At 37.5% G+C, this 22477-nt stretch overlaps 1 protein-coding gene across 1 annotated transcript in view; it reads right to left on the reverse strand.

Annotated features, from left to right (window-relative positions):
• The window catches only part of atrnl1b (attractin-like 1b), a 69484-nt gene that overhangs the window by 2424 nt on the left and 44583 nt on the right, over positions 1-22477 (reverse strand). The window contains exons 25-28 of the mRNA XM_020918126.2: positions 21150-21211; positions 14814-14892; positions 6505-6612; positions 558-672 (exon numbers count right to left, since the gene is read on the reverse strand). Coding sequence (XP_020773785.2) covers positions 558-672; positions 6505-6612; positions 14814-14892; positions 21150-21211 — 364 coding nt within the window. The remainder of the gene's footprint in view (positions 1-557; positions 673-6504; positions 6613-14813; positions 14893-21149; positions 21212-22477) is intronic.

Raw genomic sequence — 22477 nt, forward strand, 5'->3', positions numbered from 1 at the left:
ATCTTGGGAATCGCTGCCAAATCATAATGTATGGCTTTTTGCCAATTGGCTGGTGCCCGGACTCGCACTTCCAGGGTTCTTGCAAACTGTCTAGTGTATTCTGATTCCTGACTTAGTCGCTGGAGAGAAAATAAATTGAGCAGAGGCACTGAATGGCTAGGTGTTGTACCCGCTACCAGAAGAGTTACACAGTGTACCTTTTACCAAAACAGAAAGAGGTTCTCAACTATCAAGATGGTTGATTGTTTGAAACCTACTTCTTATGTGATATGTCCTCACTAAACCTTGCCTGAATTTATAAGTGCAAGTCTTTTTTTCTCTTTCTTTACAGTAGTTTTGCTTTTGTGCCATCAAAATATGAAAGTAACGACTTTTGCCAATTGTATCCCTGAGAAATCCGTAGAAACCTTAACTAGTAGGCTTGTGGCTACGCTTGGTCATACAGAGCTTAATGTTTGGTATTGTCTACCCCAGCTGGAGAGGCAGACCCTGGGTAGTTGTGTAGTACAATAGGCCTAGTCAAAAAATGTTCCTTTAAATTGGATGACAATGGTTACCTGATTGGCCCGGTGGAGGTAGTCCTGTGGGTCCAGAGGGCAGACGCATCAGCACGGTTAACACTGCAGCTTTGCCTCCCGAACATGGCTCTACAGCTACCGGCTTTGGCACGCCCTGACAACACAAAACAACTGAAGTTAAGTGCCTGGCATCAAAACAAAATCCTCCACAAAAGTAAACTCTCTTAATTACTCAAAGTGATGTAATCTAGCCTGATGAGTCTTGATAGCTGTTTGGTGCTGATACAGACGGAGCACCCTCCCTCTGAGACAAAAGCTTTGATTGGTCGCACAACAACACCACTTGTGTCTCTGTCAGACTGTCCACGGGCTGAGGCGATGACCTACCCCCTCGGAGTTAATGGCCAAAAGCGTTTGTCTCAAGCGTGAAAAACATGTCATCCTGATAATGAACGTCAACGTCGCTTTCACAGCATGGTTTGGGGAGAAGAGGGGAGAGAAATTGGGGAATAATAACATGTCTGGTGTGAGTGGGTTCCACTTCGGCCATTGCGGATGGTGGGATTTAAAATGGAAATGAGTTGCAACAAGTAAAAGGAAAATAGATAATCGCAAGGGGAGATGCGAGTAACTTCCAAGCTAGTTTTATTTGTTTTTTGAGGATATATTGGGTTGTCAAAAAGGGTAATAGAAACTGCTTTTATTTCATGCTGAAAATTAAATAAAAAGGAAATTGTAATATTGTGACAGCCTTATTGGTCACTGGGGAAATAGTCAAAGTCATATCTTTTGTATGATTTCATAGCTCTCATTTTCATCATGGGTCACCAAAGCAGTGTCCCAGTTGCATGATGTTTTGACAGACTTTTGCGCCAGATGCCCTTTTTGTCACTTAAGTTGTGACTGGAGTGAATGGCCATTAACGTTAACCAGGGACACAACAAAACAAAAATATGAGCTCAACAGTGACCTTCCAAACAAACACTTAAACCACTGCAACACTGTCATATCTCCAAAAGTGATCTCATTACAGACTGAAAAGAACTACAGAAATTAACAGATTTAAAATTAGAACATAAAGTCAATATTGTATCAGAACAAACCAGAGATAGACCGATATATCCATATGTGGACTTTTTAGCATATTGGCTGTAGGCCTTAAATCTCCAGAGTAGGCCGATTATTTATTTATTTTTTTGTTCAATCTTGCCATCTAAAACATTATATAACACTTTAATACGAAGAGAAAGCCGCACCAAAACGAGACTATACACTTCCTTACAGGTTTATGGTAAAAAAAAAAAAAAGAGAGTGTGTTTACAGTAAATTAAAATATAGTCAAATAAATATAGTCCAAAAATATCGGCAAAGCTTATAGACCATGCTCTAAACAATCAGTATAGGCATCAGTCAGGAAAAAAAAAATATATATGTATATATATATTGGTGGCTTTCTAATCTCAACTATGGGCCTTAAGAGGGATACATATGGGGCATTGGCGGGTGCTGATGCATTGTAAGACATTGATTAGGCCAACCCGTGGAAGAACTTCAAAGACCTCATGTCCAAGCCCATTGATTGAACCTTAACCACATTATAAGAGCAGAGTATTCTTACGATCAATATGCTTTTTATATCCAGCGATGGCCTAAAAATCCAATGAAGCAATAGCCCATCCACTCATCTTTTGAACGACTTTACATCAAGGAGACAGGCCAGCTCCACACTTCATCCATGTTTTATTAATACCAGATAACTGTTTTGTCATTTACATTCTTTCAAGTGCACACACACATTTCCATATCCAATGCATACGGGCACGCAGACACAAATATCCACGCACACACATACACATTCGCCCAGTGGCAGGTGTCATCTATCATTCTCGCTCCCCATATGTTGAGCGCCATTCAAAGTGAGGGGAGACATCTGTGACATCCAGGCCTTTAGCGTTTGGTTGCCAGATTGGCGCAGTTGTGAAGCAGCTGTTGACATTGTGGTCAGTAAAAAGCAGTGTCCGTGCCTCGGGGGGCTAACGCAGGCCAAAGATCCAGGGGAAACAGACGCAGCTCTAGCGATGATGCTCCCCTCTCAGTCCAGCTGGAGGCTTGTGAAAACTTAGTGGCAGAGGCTGTAACTGATGCAGTGTCATCCATGTTGACAGTACAGTACGACGCTGGGTAAATGAAGGTGTCCGCCAAGGGATGAGTGAAGACAGCCAAGAATAGAAGCTGCGGAGACGTTTATGCCCCCTCCGAGATAAAACGTAAAATGATAGCTATATTGACAGCACGCCATCAAACGAGGAGGTTTTGGGTTTGTTTGTAAAGTAGATCCTCTTTGTGTTATTGCAAGTGCGCTCCACAGTACAAAGACATCCATGACTTGCAGCTGTGAGTCTAGAAATTCAAATCAATTAAAGGGTCCAAATTACACTATTTTCTGATCTGTTATAATGTTGTTTCCTCATTAAAAACATACCTGGAGTTGTGTTTTGTTTCATTCATACATGTTTAACACACAAATCCTGCATATTTAGGTTGTGTTCTTCTCTCAAAGAGAAAACACTCTTACCAGACACACCTTGTGGTAATACAGGAAGTGCTCCACTGTGTTTTTACTACTAGAATCAGTTGGATGATTTGGAATTGCCAGACTCTACTGAACAAAAAGTAAAACTGAGCTGTTAAATTGAAATCTATAACTATGAGATATTACAAGGTGGAACAGACAGAGCATTTTGAGCTTTGGAGATGTAAACAGACTAATAATAAAGGGTACTTCAAAATTTGTGAATGAAACAAAACACAACTCCAGGTAATATTTTGATGGGTAAACAACATTATAACATAACTTAAAGTTCACAATAGTCAATTTTGAGTAACATAGGACCTTTAATTATGATTGTCTCTTTTTTTTGTCAATTGTCCTTCACGACACAACTGTATATCCCCAATATAAAATGAATACACTTTGAGGGACCATCTAAAATCCCTCTTTTAATGTACCGAGTAAACATAATAATTCCCTTCTAACGGTCAATCATTTTATGTCTGAATTGAGTGGAGATAATAGAAACAAATGAGACCGTGTTCCCTTTGAACATTAACGTGGGGCAGATAAGTGGTGGCAATTGCCGCCAAATAGGCTTTTTATTCATTGACTCACCCAAAGTGCATTATTGCAAAGTTATCCAGCATATTAAGAATATTCACAAACGCTACAGTGATAAAACACTTTTGACCTGAAAACCAATTTATGGATTATGCAAACGAGCGTGAATAAAAATTAGGTGGCCATCTATACTCAACATAGTATTTGGTAAAAGGCAAATATTTACAGACTGAAGATGGGGTATACTTCTGGAGAAGCTATTAAAACTCACTGCATGAAAAAGGGATTGCTCAGGTTCAATCCACAACTTGAAAGGGTCACACAACAGAAGAACCTCATCATTATCTAAATTGCTTAAGAATACGTCTTTCGAACAGCCGCCCATCAGCAAGTGAAGGGAACTTTTACACGTATGGCTTGTATAGGAAGACGTGAACTGACAATACCCAAAGTGCCACTTCAGAGAGTGTACACTTTACCATTCGTTTGACATTTATATAGCACCAATTAACGTCCCACTTTAATCAAAGCTGTCGCAATAAACATAGTAGTTATCGGCGTTACTCAGCCCCAGACTGTATTTAAATGCTTGGGGAAATGCAGCGCAAATGGCCCCGGTGAGAGTAAAGAAAGCATTGTTTTTCTCCTCCTCCGCTCTTTACACTGCCCTTCACTACACCATAATGCATCGTGAGTAGCACTCGGCGGCACACTAATAGCTAATGTAGAGGCTTTTCGCTGGTTGCCACAGTGATTTTATCCCTCTCAGCTGCAGGTGACACTACACTAGTCCAGGGCTGAAGGAATAGAGCCGGTCCTCTGATGTCAGTTTAAAGATGCAGTGCTCTTTATCGACCTGTGCTTAACTCGCGGGACAGAGGGAGTTTGGGTGGTCTGTGGGCCAGTTTAGAGACTTCTTTTGTAGTGCTTAAAAGGGCATTTAGGAGGGGGAAAAAAGCACTGAAACGTAGGATATGCTTTTGGTGGGTATTTAGTGTTAACTTTTCATGCGAAGGGTCTGTCACCTGCTTATTTCTATGGAAATGTCATTTCTCTGACTGGAATGTTCCACAGTATGACAGTAAATAGATCTACTTTACAGGTAGTTTTATAGCTCAAAAATACCTAGAAAAACAGGCACTGTGAGCGGGCTTGCTTCTCCACAGATTTGACCTGTAACTTGGTCTGATTTGGTCTGCATAAAGATATAAAGGTTTAATGCCATACTGTGAAACATTACAGACAAACAATAACATTTCCATGGAGAGAAGCATTTGATGGACTCTCCACCAGAAAAGTTACACAATACACCTTTAAACTTTAGCATACATACATACATACATATGTTATTATCTTACAAAAAAATTAAATAAAATAATCTAAAACGGCTTAATGAAAGAAACAGGCCCATTAACTTTCTGTTCAAAATAACAGAACTGATAAGCATGACCTCTTTTCACAGCAGTTTTTATTGTTAAAAAAAGGCAGGTGGAGATAGGGGGTAGGTGAAAACTGAAATTTTCACAATAATGCAAAACTACCCAAACATACTTGAAAGTGAGCAGATGATGATTTGAGCAATTGTAATGTATTTTCATTTGATCTTTTGTTTAGTTTGGCTGTGATGTGCTCTTTTTTATTGCTAAAGTTAGTGGAAAATCACGTATGCCTGATTAGAATGTCAGACCTCAAAACTTACCAGACAAAAGAACAGTTTTAAAAAACACAAATTTGATGTCACCATCTTTAAACCTTCAATTCAGTCTTCTTTTATGTTCGCCGTCATCCTCTCTTCTCAAATAATGCACTCTTAAAAAATCCATAAACATCTTACAGAAACTTCATTGCTCAGAAAAAGGTTTCTTGAGCATCGATTGGTAAACAACAGCGGGTGTACAGCCCTGATTGTACAGGACAATGTATCTAAAATCAGGAGGACAAGATGAGAAAGCCTGGGTAGATTTCTTATTGATGTGGGAGTGGACGATTTGTGAGGAGAATGCCTTGGCTGGGTGCGGCACTAGCGCAGGTCAAAGCACAAACAAATCATGCTTTATTTTTAGACCTTGCCTTATCCTTTACTTTTCTTTAACTTTGGGTCTATAAAACAACAGATCATGATGTTTTATGTAGTCTGGTATATTTTTATAAGCAATTTGAGCTGATAGAAAAGTTGTCAGTCCACAAACATCATCTGAGGCTAATCATTTGGTATTACAATTGCAAAATAGTTAGCACTGTAGTCAACGCAAAAAGGTTCCATGTTCTGTTCCCAAACTGTGTAGAGTTTACCTTTTCATGTTTGTAAGTGGGATTCCAAGTGTCCAAGTGGTTTTCTTTTAGCAAAATGTCCTAAACTTCCTACCTCCCTACCTTCCTTTTCCATTTTCCTTATACTACTTTGAGTTTAAAGGATAAAGAGTCTTTTATTGAGTTATGTGGCTGTTGGATTTCAGGAGATTTGACATACCTCTGCCAGTGTTATGTGTGATGAGTGAAAGAAGGGGAACCACCTAAATTTGTAGAGGGACATGGAGGAATGAACCTGAGAAATTTAGCTTATAGATAGTAACGGCAAAAACCATATGCTTTTCAGTTTTGATCAATTGTAACGCACAGAGAGACTGGAATAACAACAGGTGTCAACATATCCCAATGCCAGTAGTGCACCCAAAAAGGCTTAATTGTTTTGCAAGGAAGAAAAAAAGATGTAAATCTGACTTATGGCATTAATGAAAAAGTTTAACATTCTCTAAATAGACACAGGACAGGGAGCCTACATGGCTGCCTTGGACAATGAAGGTTGGAGACCCCAGTCCAGTATATGTAATGGGGGTTTGTGCAGCTTAAAATTGTGAAATCAAGTCTTACCTCCAGCACAGGCTGCAGCAGCTCCGTCTCTTCTCCCCGAGCGTCGAGTGCAACCGCCACAGAGGCAAAAGGACGACTGGCCATCTGCTGACGCTCCCTCATCAGTTGCTGTAACAAATAAAAACAATCAATTACCTCCATGTCAAAAGTCAAAGAACTGTTGATATTATTAAACGTTATTACACATTTTGAGCTTTCAGATTTTAGAATGTGAAGATGTTGGGTTATCATGATCACAAATTTTGAAGAAGGATACAACAGTACAGAGATAAACTGTGATAAATGTTAATATTGTATCAGTGGCATAAAGTACTTTCAATAACACAAGATAACTGCAGGAAACTTTTTTAATAGATGGGCTCATCAAAAGTCTTGATCTTATTGGTCAAGAATTAGCCTTATTTAAACTTTTACAGCTCAAATGTATTATTACAACAAAAATATCCCAAATCTCTAGCCAGGCTAACGCCACCTAGAGCCTCCATTCAATTTAATTTCTCTCCAGCAACTACATCAAGAATCAAAATACACTAGACGGTTTGCAAAAACCCCGGAAGTGTGAGTTCAGGCACCATCCAATCAGAGAAGAGCCATACATTCTGTGTTGGCAACAATTCCCAAGATCTAGGATTTAAAGCCTGAACAAAGAGAATGTTTGGTGAATTTTATCAAAGGGAAAGACGTTATTGTAATTCTTCCTACGGGATTTGGGAAAAGCTTAATATACCAGATAGCCCCATTACCGGCGCATTACATACGTCACAACCAAATAGCAGCGATTGGTTAAATTAAAAAAAGTACCCGCCTACCGTCGAGTGAATGAATTCTAAAGCTGCAAGGTCAGACGGTTTCTATGAAGTGAAACTGGCTGATAAATCAGGCTACCAAATCTCCACTCTTAAAAAAGAAATTGTACACACTATAAATATTGAGCTCCAAAATATATTGCTCTAGCTTTCATTTATTGAACAATAAGTCAATATAGCAATTATGGTGACAGACCTAGATGATGTCATACTACCAGATGGGGAAAAGAGACAGATTTGCCATGACGATCAGCTGCATTGTCCTTTGCCATGAAATATTTAAAAGGTAAATGTTGAACCAGATTTCGATGAGTGACTAGAATAACTTCTGCTTTTTAACAGTATTGATTTTAGCTGCCCCCATCTGTATTAAATATTATTGTCCTATAGAATGGTGTGATGTCATCCGAAACCCAGCAATTGGCTTATAAAATGTCCCCATGTTTCAAACTAGAATAACCCGCTGGTATTCTACAAAATGGTTATCTTCTACATTGTCATGATGCCCTTGGAGATACAATGCATGTCTGTCATTTCAGTCATTATAGGAGACTGAAAATAAAAATCAATAGTCATCAACAATAAGATAATTTACATCATTTTACACATAGAGCAGCGAAGCAATGTTTGATTTCAATCACTGAACTAGGTGTAAAGGCAATATGGGTATGTATTGTGAAGTTGTGTCACGCCCATTGTACTGCTTTGATAAGTCTGATCAAAAAATGTTATCTTCTGTTCTTAACTAATCAATATCGAAACAACTAGCACTACACTTTCATCGCTAACACATTGTCGAATCAATATCTAAACAGGCGGCCATTTTAGCTCCAAGGACACCGCTGACTAGTATTGGATTTGTGATGAGCCTAAGTGTCCAGCATTAAGATCTAATTGTACTTCAGATTCTGGAGCAGCACAGCGCTCTTGTAAAGATCACAGACAATAACATGCCTTTTAACGGGCAGTTTACTACATGTTCCCTCTGTGCACTGAACTGAATGCTAAGGCCTTTTCAAATACTGTAATAAAAGAAATGGAAACAACACTATACCATACTAAAATAAATAGAAACTAATTTTTTTCCGTAGCACTGTTGGTGAATAATTTCATAATATGGTGAGCACAAATTATTGAATTTGCAGTGCATGGGAAATAATTACATTTTCGTAAAATTATGAACAAGGAATTTAGGTAGCAAGGCTGAAGTATTCTAGCCTGATTCATCAGCCGGTTTCACTTTGTGAAACAGTCTGACCTCGCAGCATCAGAATTTGTTTGCTCAAGGTAGGCGGGTACTTTTTTCATTTAACCAATCGCTGCTATTTGGTCATGATGTATGCAATGCGCCACTAATGGGGCTAACTGGTATTTTAAGCTTTTCCCAAATCCCGTAGGGAAGAAGGACAATAATGTCTTTCTCCTTGATAAAATTGACCAAACATTCTCTTTATTCTGGCCTTAAATCCTTGATCTCGGGAATTGTTACCAACATGGCTCTTGGCGCTGACTGGCTGGTGGCCGAGCTCGCACTTCTGGGGTTTTTCTGAACTGTCTAGTGTATTCTGATTCCTGACCTAGCCGCTGGGGAGAAATTAAATTGAGCAGAGGCACTAGGTGGTGCCAGTCTGACTAGAAGTATTCAACTTGCAACTAAAAATAAAATTAACTTTCTGATAAATCATCAAATTAGCAAAACAAACTACTTATGATTGAGAACCAGTGAACATGTAAAAACATATTTGATTTGATTTTTCTATGCTATAATGTTGTTCCCTTATTAAAAAACAAACCTGGAGTTCATTCCCACACAACCCTGCATATATTATGTATATATATATATATTTTTTTTTATAATTTCAGCCCTGGAAATGCCGAACCATCTATACTGAACAAAAGGTAAAAGGTATTTATTAACTTGAAGATTACAGCTTGGCATCACAAGTTGGAACAGAGGATTTTGAGCTTTGGAGCTTTGATGTTGACTAATAATAAAGGATTACTCAAACATGTGTGAAAGAAACAAAACAACTCTGGGCAATTTTGATGAGGTAACAACATTCTAACATGGCTTAGAGCTCATACATTTTTGCGTAATATAGGGCCTTTAAGACTTTTACCATTATTTTTTGTGTCTTTTCAACGTGCCTTAGGTCATTAATTAAATCTTTAAAGACTTAAGACTAGTGATGTTATAATGGATTTTGGCATGTGGACAGATTTAACAGTCTTTCTTTTCAGTCTTAAGTCAACAGTGAAGTTTGTCGTAGCTACACTGGAACAATCCCCTCAGGCGGCGAAGTCGAAGAGAAGGGGAAAACAGCCAACTGAAATTGAGATTGATCACCTGATCGATTTTCCCTGGTCTTTATTTTTGCTGTTGTTGTCGGTGGCGACTGTTTCTTAAACTTTAAATCTGCTCCCGTGTTAGATTGGTGTTCATCTCTACTATTAAAACATCTAACAGCTACAGCGCAAACCTATAGATTGGAGGCTGTGGGGTTGCAGAGGGTCAAAATGAGAAATATTTGCCCTTTTCCAAAAGATAAAAGCAGGATGGAGGGCCTGGCAGGGAGGTTGCAAAAGCAAGAAAACAGCTCGAGGCTTATTACGGTTCCCAACATAAGCGCTTCAAATCCAACAACATTTATCCTAAATGTCAGATAGCAGTAATGTTATTTATCACGTAGCTGGGTTCAGTTAAAGACACAAAGCACAAGGAGAGAGTGTGGTGTAGGCTCTCTCCTCTATACAGCGTCCAGCATTGGAGTGTGCCCAGAATACAATCATCAGAAAGGACAATACAATAGCACTGTGCATCTAGAAATGAATACTAAGTTACAGACAAAAGGCAAAGGGGTGAACTCTGTAAAACCAATTAATACGCATGCAATGAAGGACTGATTCGGCGGACAATATGAGCTGGGTCCTTTCAGTGTTGTGATAAGAGACGGATGCAGTGCAACGCTGTGCCACTTGATTAATTTGGCAAGTGACGACGTGAATTATCTGTGTGGAGAATAAAGCTTCCTGTTTCATTCACTGGCTTCTATAAAAGGCGAGGTGTCGGACCGCCTCTGAGCATATTTTACATCTAAGCAGGTCGCCGTGTCCTTTGCAAAGATCACTCCCGTACCCAAGGGCGATGTCGGGACGGAATGAGAAATAGAGAGGGAAAAATTACACATTTGCTTAAAGAACCTTGAGGATATTATAAGAGAATATTAAATACTGATGTTTATTAGAGATCGACTGATATGTTTTTTTTTTTCATGGCTGATGCCGATATGATTGTTAAAAATCAGAGAAACCGATGGCCTATAAACTCTGCCGACATTTTTTGACCAATATGTAGGGCAGATTGTTGTCATTTTCTCCAAATTATCTACTTTGAATTTAGTACAAACATAGAATATTTTTTTATTTCGAAATATGCCACATCAGGACAAACAGAAAGTGTTACAGAGATAAATGCAATCTGTACTATTTGAGTTTAAGATTGACTCATGCAAATGAAGATTGATGCTCGAAATGGAGTGGGAAGAAGTAAGACTTATTCTTAACCCACTCCAGTGTTTGTTTTTCTACAAACTGTATAAGAGAGCAGTGTAGTCACATTTTTGCCGTACCCTGTTTGGCCTAAAGTGTTCAAATATATGAATATATTCTTCTATGTGTATTTAGGCAGCTGGTTGGGCATGCTAAAAAGTGAACATATCAGATCGATCAATCTCTATTGTGTTTAATTTTCATAAATGGACAATAGAATAGTTTGGTAAGGTAACAGATAATGACATAATCAAAATAATCCACCAACTAATGTTTAATTTCAATTTTGAGAATGAATATAGTGTAATTATCACACAGGTACAGACTCCTCTTCATCTCCTCAGTTCCAACAAAAGGACATTGTTTTGGAGTCACACTTGGGACAATCAAGGTGACCAGAGGCTTAGAAGAAGGTAATCTTATTACAGCAATCAATAGCACTGATTGAACCTGTCAAGATAAAAGCACAGAGAAGTCCAATGACAATTCTTCCCCATGTTTGTACTAGTCTCACAGTGTTCATAGAGAATATTAAGACCACTAGAGATGTGTAAAGATTTATCTGGTTGGTGAAATCCATATCTATGTATAGTAGCAAATAGTTTTCCTAAATTTCTTACAGTATCATATAAGATGAATGAGAGCACAGAGCAGTGAAAATCAAGCTTATACTGTATTTAAACTAATCAATTAATACCAACTTAAAAGAAGCGATGTTAGTGAATTTCTATAGGGGGCAATGCTTTATTTTTGGAGTCGGCAACATCCTCATTCTGCCTGGGCCACTTTTGCCTCCAAATTCTACAAAACAATGCTTTGGTTGTGGAGGAGTTCATTTTAAAGATTAATTTGAGATAGTTTTGCATCTCATATTTAATAAAAGTTGGTTGATTTGAGTAAATGTTCAAATTCTATGTGCACCAACAAGTCACTGCACTGATTTGCTGTGTGGCTTTAAAACAGTTTGTCATATAGAACTTACTTGTCGTCAAGATCAGCCCTGTGCAAAATACAACCCAATCACGATGGTGGCGCCCAAGGCAAATTCCAGAATAAGGTGGATAAGAGTAAAAAAATATTTAAGCAAAACACAAATAATTTCTACATTTAAAATTGAGGTTTTTGTCAACATAATCCTTTATACGAGTTTTTTTTAGTATATTGTTCCTTGTGAGACAAAGAGTCTTTGTTAAATTAAAGTGTACATGATTCAGTTAACATCCAGACTATTCTTAGCTTGTTGAATATATGTCTTTAGTTAGCATCCCATTACTATGCAGCACAGATCCCACAGTGCAGAGACAAACAGACTGATGTGTTTCAGTGTTGGACATGAAAAGCATACATATGTTCTTCTCCCATGCTCCGGTGTTGGACATGTGGATGCTGTAGCCTTGTGAAATGTCACTGCCCCCCCCTCAGAAATACCCACCGCCCCACCAAACCCAGGTACCGTCAAAAGGGTTGACCCCGTCCTTCAGCCTGGCATTTACAACTGTTGTCTTCTGGGACGACACTATAGATCTTGCCGCTTGAAAAAATATTCAAATGGGTTTTCAAGCAATCCCTAAAGGAAAAATGTCTCCAATGTTAATTGCTAGCTTTGTGGTCATAGTCAAGCTTTTAATGAACCATGGTAAGATCAGTCTTTTTCTAACTGATGTAGTAAGCCTCAATCAAAATGGTTAGATAGATTTTTTCTTTTTATATCTGCTTTTGTAGAAAATGTGATCATCCAATAACGAATAACAAAGTATCAGCCTCTTTTTTCTTCAATATCACAATAAAAGGATGAAGGAAACTTATGAGGACAGCCTTAACCACATTTGAACAAACAAATGATAAATAAAAGCACATAAACATTTTTAGATACATTTTAATTACATTAAAGAATAAAAATCAATTTCAATTTGGATTCTGATCTATTTCAGAGACATTAAGGCCCGTATACACAATTTTTCCCATGTATTTGAGCAAAATTTGTCTTGACTCAGTACATATATTTGTAAGCTGCTCTTAAGTTCAAAATATGTCTATTTAAAAAGAATTTTATTGTCCGATATTTAGGAAGTGCATCATTAGCATGCTAGTTGTTGCTAGCTATATCGGCACAGCAAAACTCTACTCTGGTCTCAGAGTTGTGAAAAGCGAAAAGTGAGGAACCCATCTAAAAAGAACTACTAGTACATCTGCTTTTTAAAAATCCAGGTATAGTGCCTTTAAGGTCTAAACTTTAACTGATACAGACAGGAAACAGACAGGATAAGAGGAGACTCAACTCTGACATAGCACGATCCGGATATTGAACCTGAGCCCCTGTGGTATGTGATATGTGAGCCAACAACACAGCCCCCAATGTGATATTCAGAGACCGACCATCTCTCTAAATATGATCTCTCATGTATAAAGTCTTAATGAAGGATTAGGAACCAGCACCAGTGATATTCTATAGAGACATTATGACACATTTCAGCAGACGACCTCTTGTCCACTTGAGCATTTCAGTAATATTCAGATTGGTACAGGCTGCTCATGTGGAACATATACAAGTTTAAAGCACTGAAGGGCCCATCAGTCCAAAGATTCACACAAAAGCGCAATCATAATCTTCTACGAAATAAATTATTGTAATGTCAGGAAGGAGAATTATCCTTATCTATTCTAGAAACTCACTCAATTTAATAGAGGCTTTTGGGGACAAACCTCACATGCTTCAGAGTGAGTAATAGTTTGAGCACAACATGGTGTGATGCCAAAGTTTCACAGGTAGAAGAGAAGTTGCACTTTTAAGGCTGACATTTTTAAATGTAAACAAGCTTAAGTGCACTCACCGACTGAGAAACATTTAGCTTACCCATGATGCAACGGGAAGCAAAGAACTTTTCTGTACAGTTTTCTCTTCATGTGTATGACAGTTCTTTTTGTTGTTTTTTTTTCCTCTCAAACATTTGTAAGAAAACTGTCTACACTGGTATATATATATAAGGTAGGCGATATGCAGAAACATTTATGCCACAACTTTATAGAGCTAAGATCATGATTTGAAGTCAGCATCTTTATATAGGTCATGTTATTAAGAAGTAATCTAATCATCTATTAGACTATTAGACATACTGTGATTGGTTAAATCCACCTGTCACTCATGATAATAACAGAGCCTGACCAATAAGGAGAGGAGTGGGTGGGGAAAATGTCTGGGTATATAGAGCTGCATTAAATAGTAACACAGTATGATGATTTTACCAAAATAACATACAGTCAAAGCATTCAGATCACGATTGGATTTTTATCACCATGGACTGTATAAAGAAGTGGACTAAGGGAGTATGATGCCACCCACTCTTCAGCTCCAGTCAAATGAAGCTCTCGAGGCTATACATATACATATACATATACATATACATATTTAATCTATGCATATCACTAAGCCATATGTACATATTTTAGGTTTTAAACACCCACACTTTCACATCAGGTAGCAAATATGTAGAATGGATACAGTGGAGTAGACTGAGTGCCCATTAAGTCTCATACACATCTATTGTAGCTGGAATATTAAAAAAGATGGAGAAGATGGCTCCTCCCGGAGCACTGCAGCTCGGAGGCAAAGCAGTGAATTAGCATACTATTCTCACTTCCTCTTCAGAGCGTCTTTCTTACCATTTTAAACCAGTCCGTTCAACGCTGACCCCATTTTATCCCAATCTTTTCTTAACCCGTTCTTCAGTAGCTACACTGAATATTAATGTTACATCTTTCCCTTTAGTCAGTCACCTTATCTCGAGTGGCCATTTTCAGTGCTTTTAAATCTAGTTTCAGCCCTGTAAAACATCCACTGTAGAAATTACAAGGCAAGAGCGGGTCAAGAAAATGACACCATACTGTACATTTTCAAATCAGATTATTTTACTTCTTGTATGACTTGTAATCGTGGGTTATATAGTTTGAACTTACCTCTCTCCGTCGAGAAGCCCAGCAAGTCTGTTTGATTTTCCAAACCACAGCAGCCACCAAGAGAAGGGACAGGAAGCAGCTACAATGAAATGAAAAATAAATTTATTTATAAAACGTGACACTATATGAAATCAAATTCAAAAGTATAAATGTAAGCTGTTTAAAGTGTATATGACAGGTTGGACTATTCATTTTATGAAAACACAATTAAGATTGTTATAGTTAAGATAAAAAAAAATAAAAAATCTGAATTTGCCTATTTTTTAGGTTTCAAATTTTACTTCCTGGTTGAAAACCCATAACATTACACTAGGGAATTCCATAACTATTATCTAGCAACCATACACTGGACCAAATCTCCTCTAATATACACAGGAATTATTATATGACAGATCAAAATAAAAGAAAACAGCTTTATTTTGTTGAAATCATGTTTAAAGTATCATAATATCAAACCAAATATGAAAATCCACAAACTGCTTCTTGATTTATGTGAAACTATTTATATTTACAACAGTTATTATCCCACCAAATAAAGTACAAATTATAGAATCATCAATCGTCATACACAGTTTAACATGTCACAATGCATAAACCTGCAAAGCCCTAGTAATCATTTTGAGAATTTCTGCCAAAAATGTGAAAATTAGCCATATTTTACGCGACAATAACACAAAAATCTTGCATTCATAATTGCGTTCATGACAATTTATCAATAGATTTTAACTATAATAATAATCTGAAAAAGGCATAAAAATACATCATATGGCGGCTCTAAAAGTTTCAAGATGGAGTAGATGTTGAGAAGAATTATGTAGCACGCTCGGTTCTCAGTGGACTGAATATTTTGCTCTATTACTTCAATTAATAACCCAACAGTGAAAGCATTAGTCAAGGGAAATTCAGCAGGATCTTATCTACGCTGGGACAGGAAAATGATGACTGATGAGAGCTTCTACTTCATTATCCAGGCGATGGCTCTGAATGTAAAGACTATTATAGACCTAGGCAAACGTTTATATCACATTATATATATACGGCCAAGATTGACTGCTATGGAAATACGGAACAGCTTCAATAGAATAACCCAGTTTTGATCGAGTAAGAAAATTGAGTATGCTGTATTTGCAATTTGATACTATTTTTCTCACTCTATCAACAGATAACATATATCCACAACTTCCAATCCAATTCAAAATCATGTGACCAAACTTGTGAACTGATCCGATTATTGTAAATGACTTCAAAATCTCGTCTTGTTCTCGTAGACGTCAATCTCGTGTCTCGACTGGTGAAAATTCTGCCTCGTCCCACCCCTATAATAAAGGGTTACTCAGACATGAAAATGTGAATGAAAACACAGCTCTAAGTGTGATTTTGAGGAGGCAATAGCATTCCAACACGGCTTAAAGCTCATGAGACAATTGTGCATAATTTAAAACATCCATTACAAATCGTATCACAATATTGGTCAGAAAAGTCACAATTGATATTTTATTCATTTAGTACTTGATGTAACAAGCAGCAACGTCTTTATAGACAAAATGCATGCATGTTTCTTCACTGGCTGTCATACAAAAAATGACATACAATTAAATTCCTGTTATTTCTACATCCTCTCTGACCTTTCTAGAAAATGTCTTAAAAGCTGCTATTACATCTTCCCCACAAACCAACAAACCAACCAGCCCAGCATCTCCGTCGCAGGTAACTGAATCCACTAAATTTCAAACACGAAGCCTGACATGACTATTGCCACCTGCCATGTCCTTTTATAAGCATACTTTTCACATTTCCAGCTCCAGTGTCTCTACAATTACACACATTTGTCTGATATTCAAACCTAAGAGGCAGTTATGTCCCCTGTCCTATCACTCTACAAATATTTCTCTTTTTTTTTTTTTTTTTTTTTTTTTTTAATGCAATAGGGGAAAAAAGAATGATTTTGTGGGAATTTCAGTTTTTCTACATCAAGCCAAAAGCACAGAGATTTTACTTTTGGAGGTGTGCAAGTAGGGGACCTCTTTTACTCTTTCATAGGCATCATCTAGGACACCTTTGGAGATAAACATAACTCGGGAGGGGAGGTTTTTTTCTATGTGACAGAAGTGACAAAAATCCCTGGATAGATGTTTGGCTTTCAGAGGCAGCATTTTGGAGCGGCAAGAAGCTTAAATCGCCTCCCCCGTTCTTCCTGTGGTTTAGAAATCTGCTATCGCTCATCTTTTTAAGTCTGGAAAGTGAAAGTGAGTGTTTTTTCTTGCATCAATGCTAGGGGAGGTTCATTTTTTTATTTCTATGTTAAGATTTATTTGTGCTCTGTTTCTTAAAGGATAAATTATTTTTGAAGTGCATGTGTGAAGCTGTTTGAGCAGCTGGTTTTATAAATGCGACCTTGACCACTGACATACTCTACTGTATAAATGGTTTGCCAAAGTACTGCCACAATTGTGCAAATACAGTGGGGGCTTTAGAAATCCTCTTAAAGACAACAATGGCCATAGGATACATCTAGAATAGAGACGAGAGATGAATAAATTGCTATTGAGCATATTTTCTTGTCCGTTATAAAAAAATATGGAGTTAAATAATAAATTGCTTAAAAGAAATTCTTAAAAAAACATACTCACGCAATTTAACAAGTTACTTATCGAAAGTCAAGTTGAATCCTGGATGCACATGCACAAATAATACACTGACAAAAAATATATTATTGACTGACTGAAGGAAATACTTATACTGTACTACTAATATTCTCAAAAAAAGACTGTTGTGATTTATTTTATTTTTTTTACACAGAAAGAACTATTCGACTCCTATTTAAAGACTGAGATTTTCCATTTAAAATTGGGATTTTGAACCAGAGTACAAGCTTAGAATTTGAAATTTCAGCCTCAAAAATCATTTAAAAACCCTGTGTAACCCAGTAGCAAAAGTCTTTAGCGTCTTTAGCATGTTTAGCTGATCTTAGTCTCGTCTGGCACTGATCTATTGGGTTTCCTTCTTTTAATTACAAGCGCTTTGTGTGACCTCAGCCCCCTTGCCGGCTACAGTTACTCACAAGAGGAAATAATCAATAATACATACTCCACTGCCTCTTGGAGTTTGAAAGGGCCAGCAGTTTGAAAATTAGCTCCTAAATGAACGGTTTCAGCCCCGGTTTAGGTGCTCATTGACTCTTATAGTAAGTTGAATGATTGCATGATTGAAGAAACAGACTAGTAGAATGTTGAGAACAAGCAGCCGTAACTGGTACAAAGTTGCTCATGTTAATTAGTGAAAATGAGACTCCGGGGTTTCTGTGCAAAGTGTGGCACAGCATCATGTTAAGAGTGCATCTAATCAACGCGGGAGAAAAACAATCAAAGTCTAACAAGATTTCAAACTGACAAAAGAAAGGCGTACATGGAAAAATGTGAGGGAAATCAGGGAAGAAAGAAAGCGCATTATGCACACAGGGAAGGCTTTTGAACAAAAACTACAAAAAGCACAGGAATCACAAATAAGCAAAGGAAATCATTACCTATTTGAGATTTATGGCAAATATATGATATCCGATCTGTGTTTAAAGAATATGAATAGAGTTCATACATCAAGGTCATCGGATAAAGGTGCACAATAACTTTTCTAGTGTAGGGTACACCACACATCACACATCACACACAAAAGTTTCAAAACAAGCAGGTCACAGGACTAAGTGGGGTTACAGGTCAGATCTGTGGAGTGGCAAGCTTGAATACATGATTTTTGCTATATACACCAGCAACTGAATTAATGAAAGAACTGGTTCGCCTGTATTCAGCCTCACATTTTACTATAGGTAGTTTCATGTATTTTAGCATGTTAGTGTGTGTGAGTGTGTGTGCATGTTTGTGTGTACGTGTGTGTGTGTCTGGGCTGTTTGGTTGTGTGGAGTCAGGCAGCTGTGGGCGTTGGGTGGGTGGAAGGAAATGTGGGATTGTTTTTAATCACTGTAAAGCGCTTTGTGTTACATTTTGTATGAAAAGCGCTTTATAAATAAAGTTTGAATTGATTTGATTTTAAAAACTTACTACTCTAGCTACTGTTATTTCAAGCAAGTGGCAGATCCCGCTCCAAAAGTTTCACCCAGTATGGTGTATATAAGGGGATATAATGGCATATACATTGGAAAGAAATGGAGACTGGAGACAGAGAAGAGGGCTTATCCCCAGTCAGGGCCTCCTCCTCTCTGCTCCTGTTATCTGGCCCAAACCCTGTGGGGTGATGTGACATTTGGTCTGATTATATTTCCAGCAGGTTCACTCCCGCTGAACCCTCACACAGTCACACATCTGGCTCCTGTTGACTTCACGGGTCACTGACGAACGGACAACAAGCCTGCACCCAGACGAGCAGCGGAGATACAGAAAACAAAGGCTATACTCATTCTTGCCACGTCAAAATGTAAAGAACACAAAAAAATAAAAACACTAAAACAAGACACTTTGTATAGAATTTTATGGCATCATATGTGGATTGTAGTTGCCATTTCTAATCCTACCGTAAAAATCTTCTTAATTCTTTCTTAATTCTTACAAATGAGTGCAATTGTGCTTTTCCCTCATAAAGTACATTGTCAAAGCAACATTTTGTAAAAACATTAGACTGCTGCACACTAGAAGCATCACTAATATTGACTATGTATTGACGGTCCACTCTCCTTCACTTTGCACACACCTAAAAATTCCATTCATGTGATCAGAGATGTGCCAACTGGTTTGTAGGAGGTGTAGAAACCAGTTGCATAGATTTAAATAGTTCCACCTTTCAATTACCCATCTTTAATGGTGGAAAACTGGAGAAAAACACTTCTGAGTTATAATAAAAATTACAACTGGAATGGCATCCCAGTTATTTTGAACTAGCTTATTGTTCTTTGAAATGATTGCAGGCAATTCAACACGTTTATAGAAATTGCAATTCTGAGGAAATGGGGAAGCGCTCACAACAAGTGCAATTATTTGACTATGCCTTTTATTAGCAAACAATTCAATCCACTTTCAGACATAAACATAGGCTGTCTGTGGTATTTTCTAAGAATTTCCAGATCTGGTCGATTTGGCAGTAATCTGATCAGATAAGGCAAACAATAACAGTGACAGCATTTAGGGGGAAGTTATTGTGGAGCGGCCGATGACAGCTATGTGCTCCAGGCCCAGGCGCTCTTCCATTTCCTACACAGATATTACATGTGTCGCCTATATGAAGCCACAACTACACACATGCACAGTACTATGCTAATGTATTAAGAGATAAAATGCTGTAAATAATACATAAATAAACAACTGTATGTTCTACTTTTGTTCAGGAAAAGAAAAAAAAAAAAGGGTCAAAAGATTATTGACTGTATTCTTTTTTTACTGAGTGCCTCAATTTTTCTTCACCTTAGTTTTGTTTTGTTTGGTCAACTTTGACTCTATTCTGAGAGTCTAAAATAGAACTTACTTATTAAAGGTAATTTAATGAGTTTGGGGGAAGGTCAAAGACTACAGTTGTTACTACCTTTTAAAATTTCTTCTCATTAAATTTTGTACTTTTTGTATTTTTTTCCCATTCAAGCTATACATATCCTAAGGACTTTTAATTGTTCATAGATGTGAGGGAACATTTTACAATAGCTAACACACATGCATTACAGTGGATGTCTATATTAAAGACGCACTCTAACTTTTTGGTTGGCGGTCCGTCACCTGCTTGTTTCTATGTCACTGCTCTGCCTGGAATGTTCCACAGTATGGCATTTAACACCCCTACCTTACATTTATTCAATTACAGGTGTTTTTTTTTCTTCTTTTTTTTAAGCTCCAAAATACCTGGAAAAGCATGCATTCTGACTGACCTATAACTCGGTCTGATATGATCACCATGAAAACTGAAAGGTGTAATCGTACACTGTGAAGAATTCCAGACCCTCCACCAGAAAAGTTACACAATGCACCTTTAAGGACCTTTAACTATTCATAAATGTGTAAGGGAAGGTTTTACAATACCTAAAGCACATGTATTACAGTAGATAAGTGCATATGAAATTGTAGATGCTAGTGAATTAAAGCTATTTAAACCCTGCCCCTTCTCTCCATCTGCTTTTCCAACTATTCAAATGCACAGTTTTACCTCATTCAGCAGTAAAGAGGTAAAGTCAGTGGCGTGAGAAGCTTTTCATGTTCTCAATAGTAAATGTACAGAGGGCTCAAGTAACTCTACACCCCCCTGAGAGAACAGAGTGAGGATGTGAAGGGACGGAGGGGGCTGGACGGCATTGATTGAAAGCCAATACGGCATGTATACTACAGCATACGCATTGTCTTTACTTACCTAAAAAATGTCACAAAGAACTGCACCAGGTCCATGATGCTGTTGTGTTGAGAAAAGGCGATCTGTAGCAAAAAGCACAAGAAACACTGTTAAATACACGTTTAATTTTAAAGGAGTGCTGTATAACTTTTTGGTTGGTCTGTTTGGTCTATTACCTCCTTGTTTCTATGGATATGTCATTGCTTTGTATGGAGTGTTCCACAGTATAACATTAAATCTTACATTTATTTAAGTACAGGTGGTTTTATAGCTCAAAAATACCTAGAAAAACAGGCATTCTGACTGAGTGGGGTTGCCTCTCCACAGATCTGACTTGTAACTTGGTCTAGTTTGGTCTCCATGAAAATAGAAAGGTTTAAGGAATATTCCAGACAACACAATAACACCTCCACGGGAAAAAGCATTTGACAGACCTTCTACCAGAAAAGTTACACAATGCACCTTTAAAAATCAAGGCCTACACATCTGTCAACTATCCATGTGTTTCAAAATTATTTCACTACAAAAAACTGTAAAATAATTATGTTTTTGTATATTACACTTTGATCATTTTGCATCTGACTACATAATATATTTTGTCATAGTAATTAGATGGTAGATAGTCAGATATTGCATTCTAAAGGCAGAAAAAATATTTGGAGTATTTTATGGATAGCGTTAACTAGTAAAAGGACTATACAATTCATTTGTTGGATATTATGCAATTTCTATGTCTCATTATTGCAATAAGCCCTGCAGAATCACATTGCATGTTAACAGGGTCAGATACATTTGTCTATCTTCTCATTAAAAGGTATTTCTATGAAGTTACAATCATACATTCACTGGAAAAGGTTTATAGCCAGTGAATGCAAACATGTAAACACATAACCAAGATGTGCAGAAGTCTCTTTAATGGTACGGTGAATGAACATGGCCACAACAAGTCTATTTCTAGAAAGACTTAATTGAACACGATAAAAGCCAGATTTGATAAAGGTAAATTGATTTTTTTTCTAAGCCAAAAATGTCAGGGTAGAAATAGAAAGTGAACTTCTGCCCTTTTAACGTTCTGACCCCCTTTAAGTAAAAAATAGACTCTGATCTTGAACAAAATGCGCAGTGACCAGGCTAACATGACTCCAAAGCACATATAATTGTTAGCGTTTTGCAATAGGGCTCAATACACTTTCTAACCACTTTGACATAATGTGGAGGTCAAAGCAATTCTCAAAGGGGTTAATTTAGTTTTAATTCAACAATATTGGTCAGTCAATAGCAGCAAATAGAAGACATATGGCACAAAGATACAACCCTGACAATTAGCTTCTCAGTATATTGTATATTAG

The sequence above is a fragment of the Boleophthalmus pectinirostris genome, unplaced genomic scaffold (assembly GCF_026225935.1).
Source record: "Boleophthalmus pectinirostris isolate CB_2022bp ecotype Guang Dong unplaced genomic scaffold, ASM2622593v1 HiC_scaffold_14, whole genome shotgun sequence".
In the NCBI taxonomy this organism is placed as follows: Eukaryota; Metazoa; Chordata; class Actinopteri; order Gobiiformes; family Gobiidae; genus Boleophthalmus; species Boleophthalmus pectinirostris.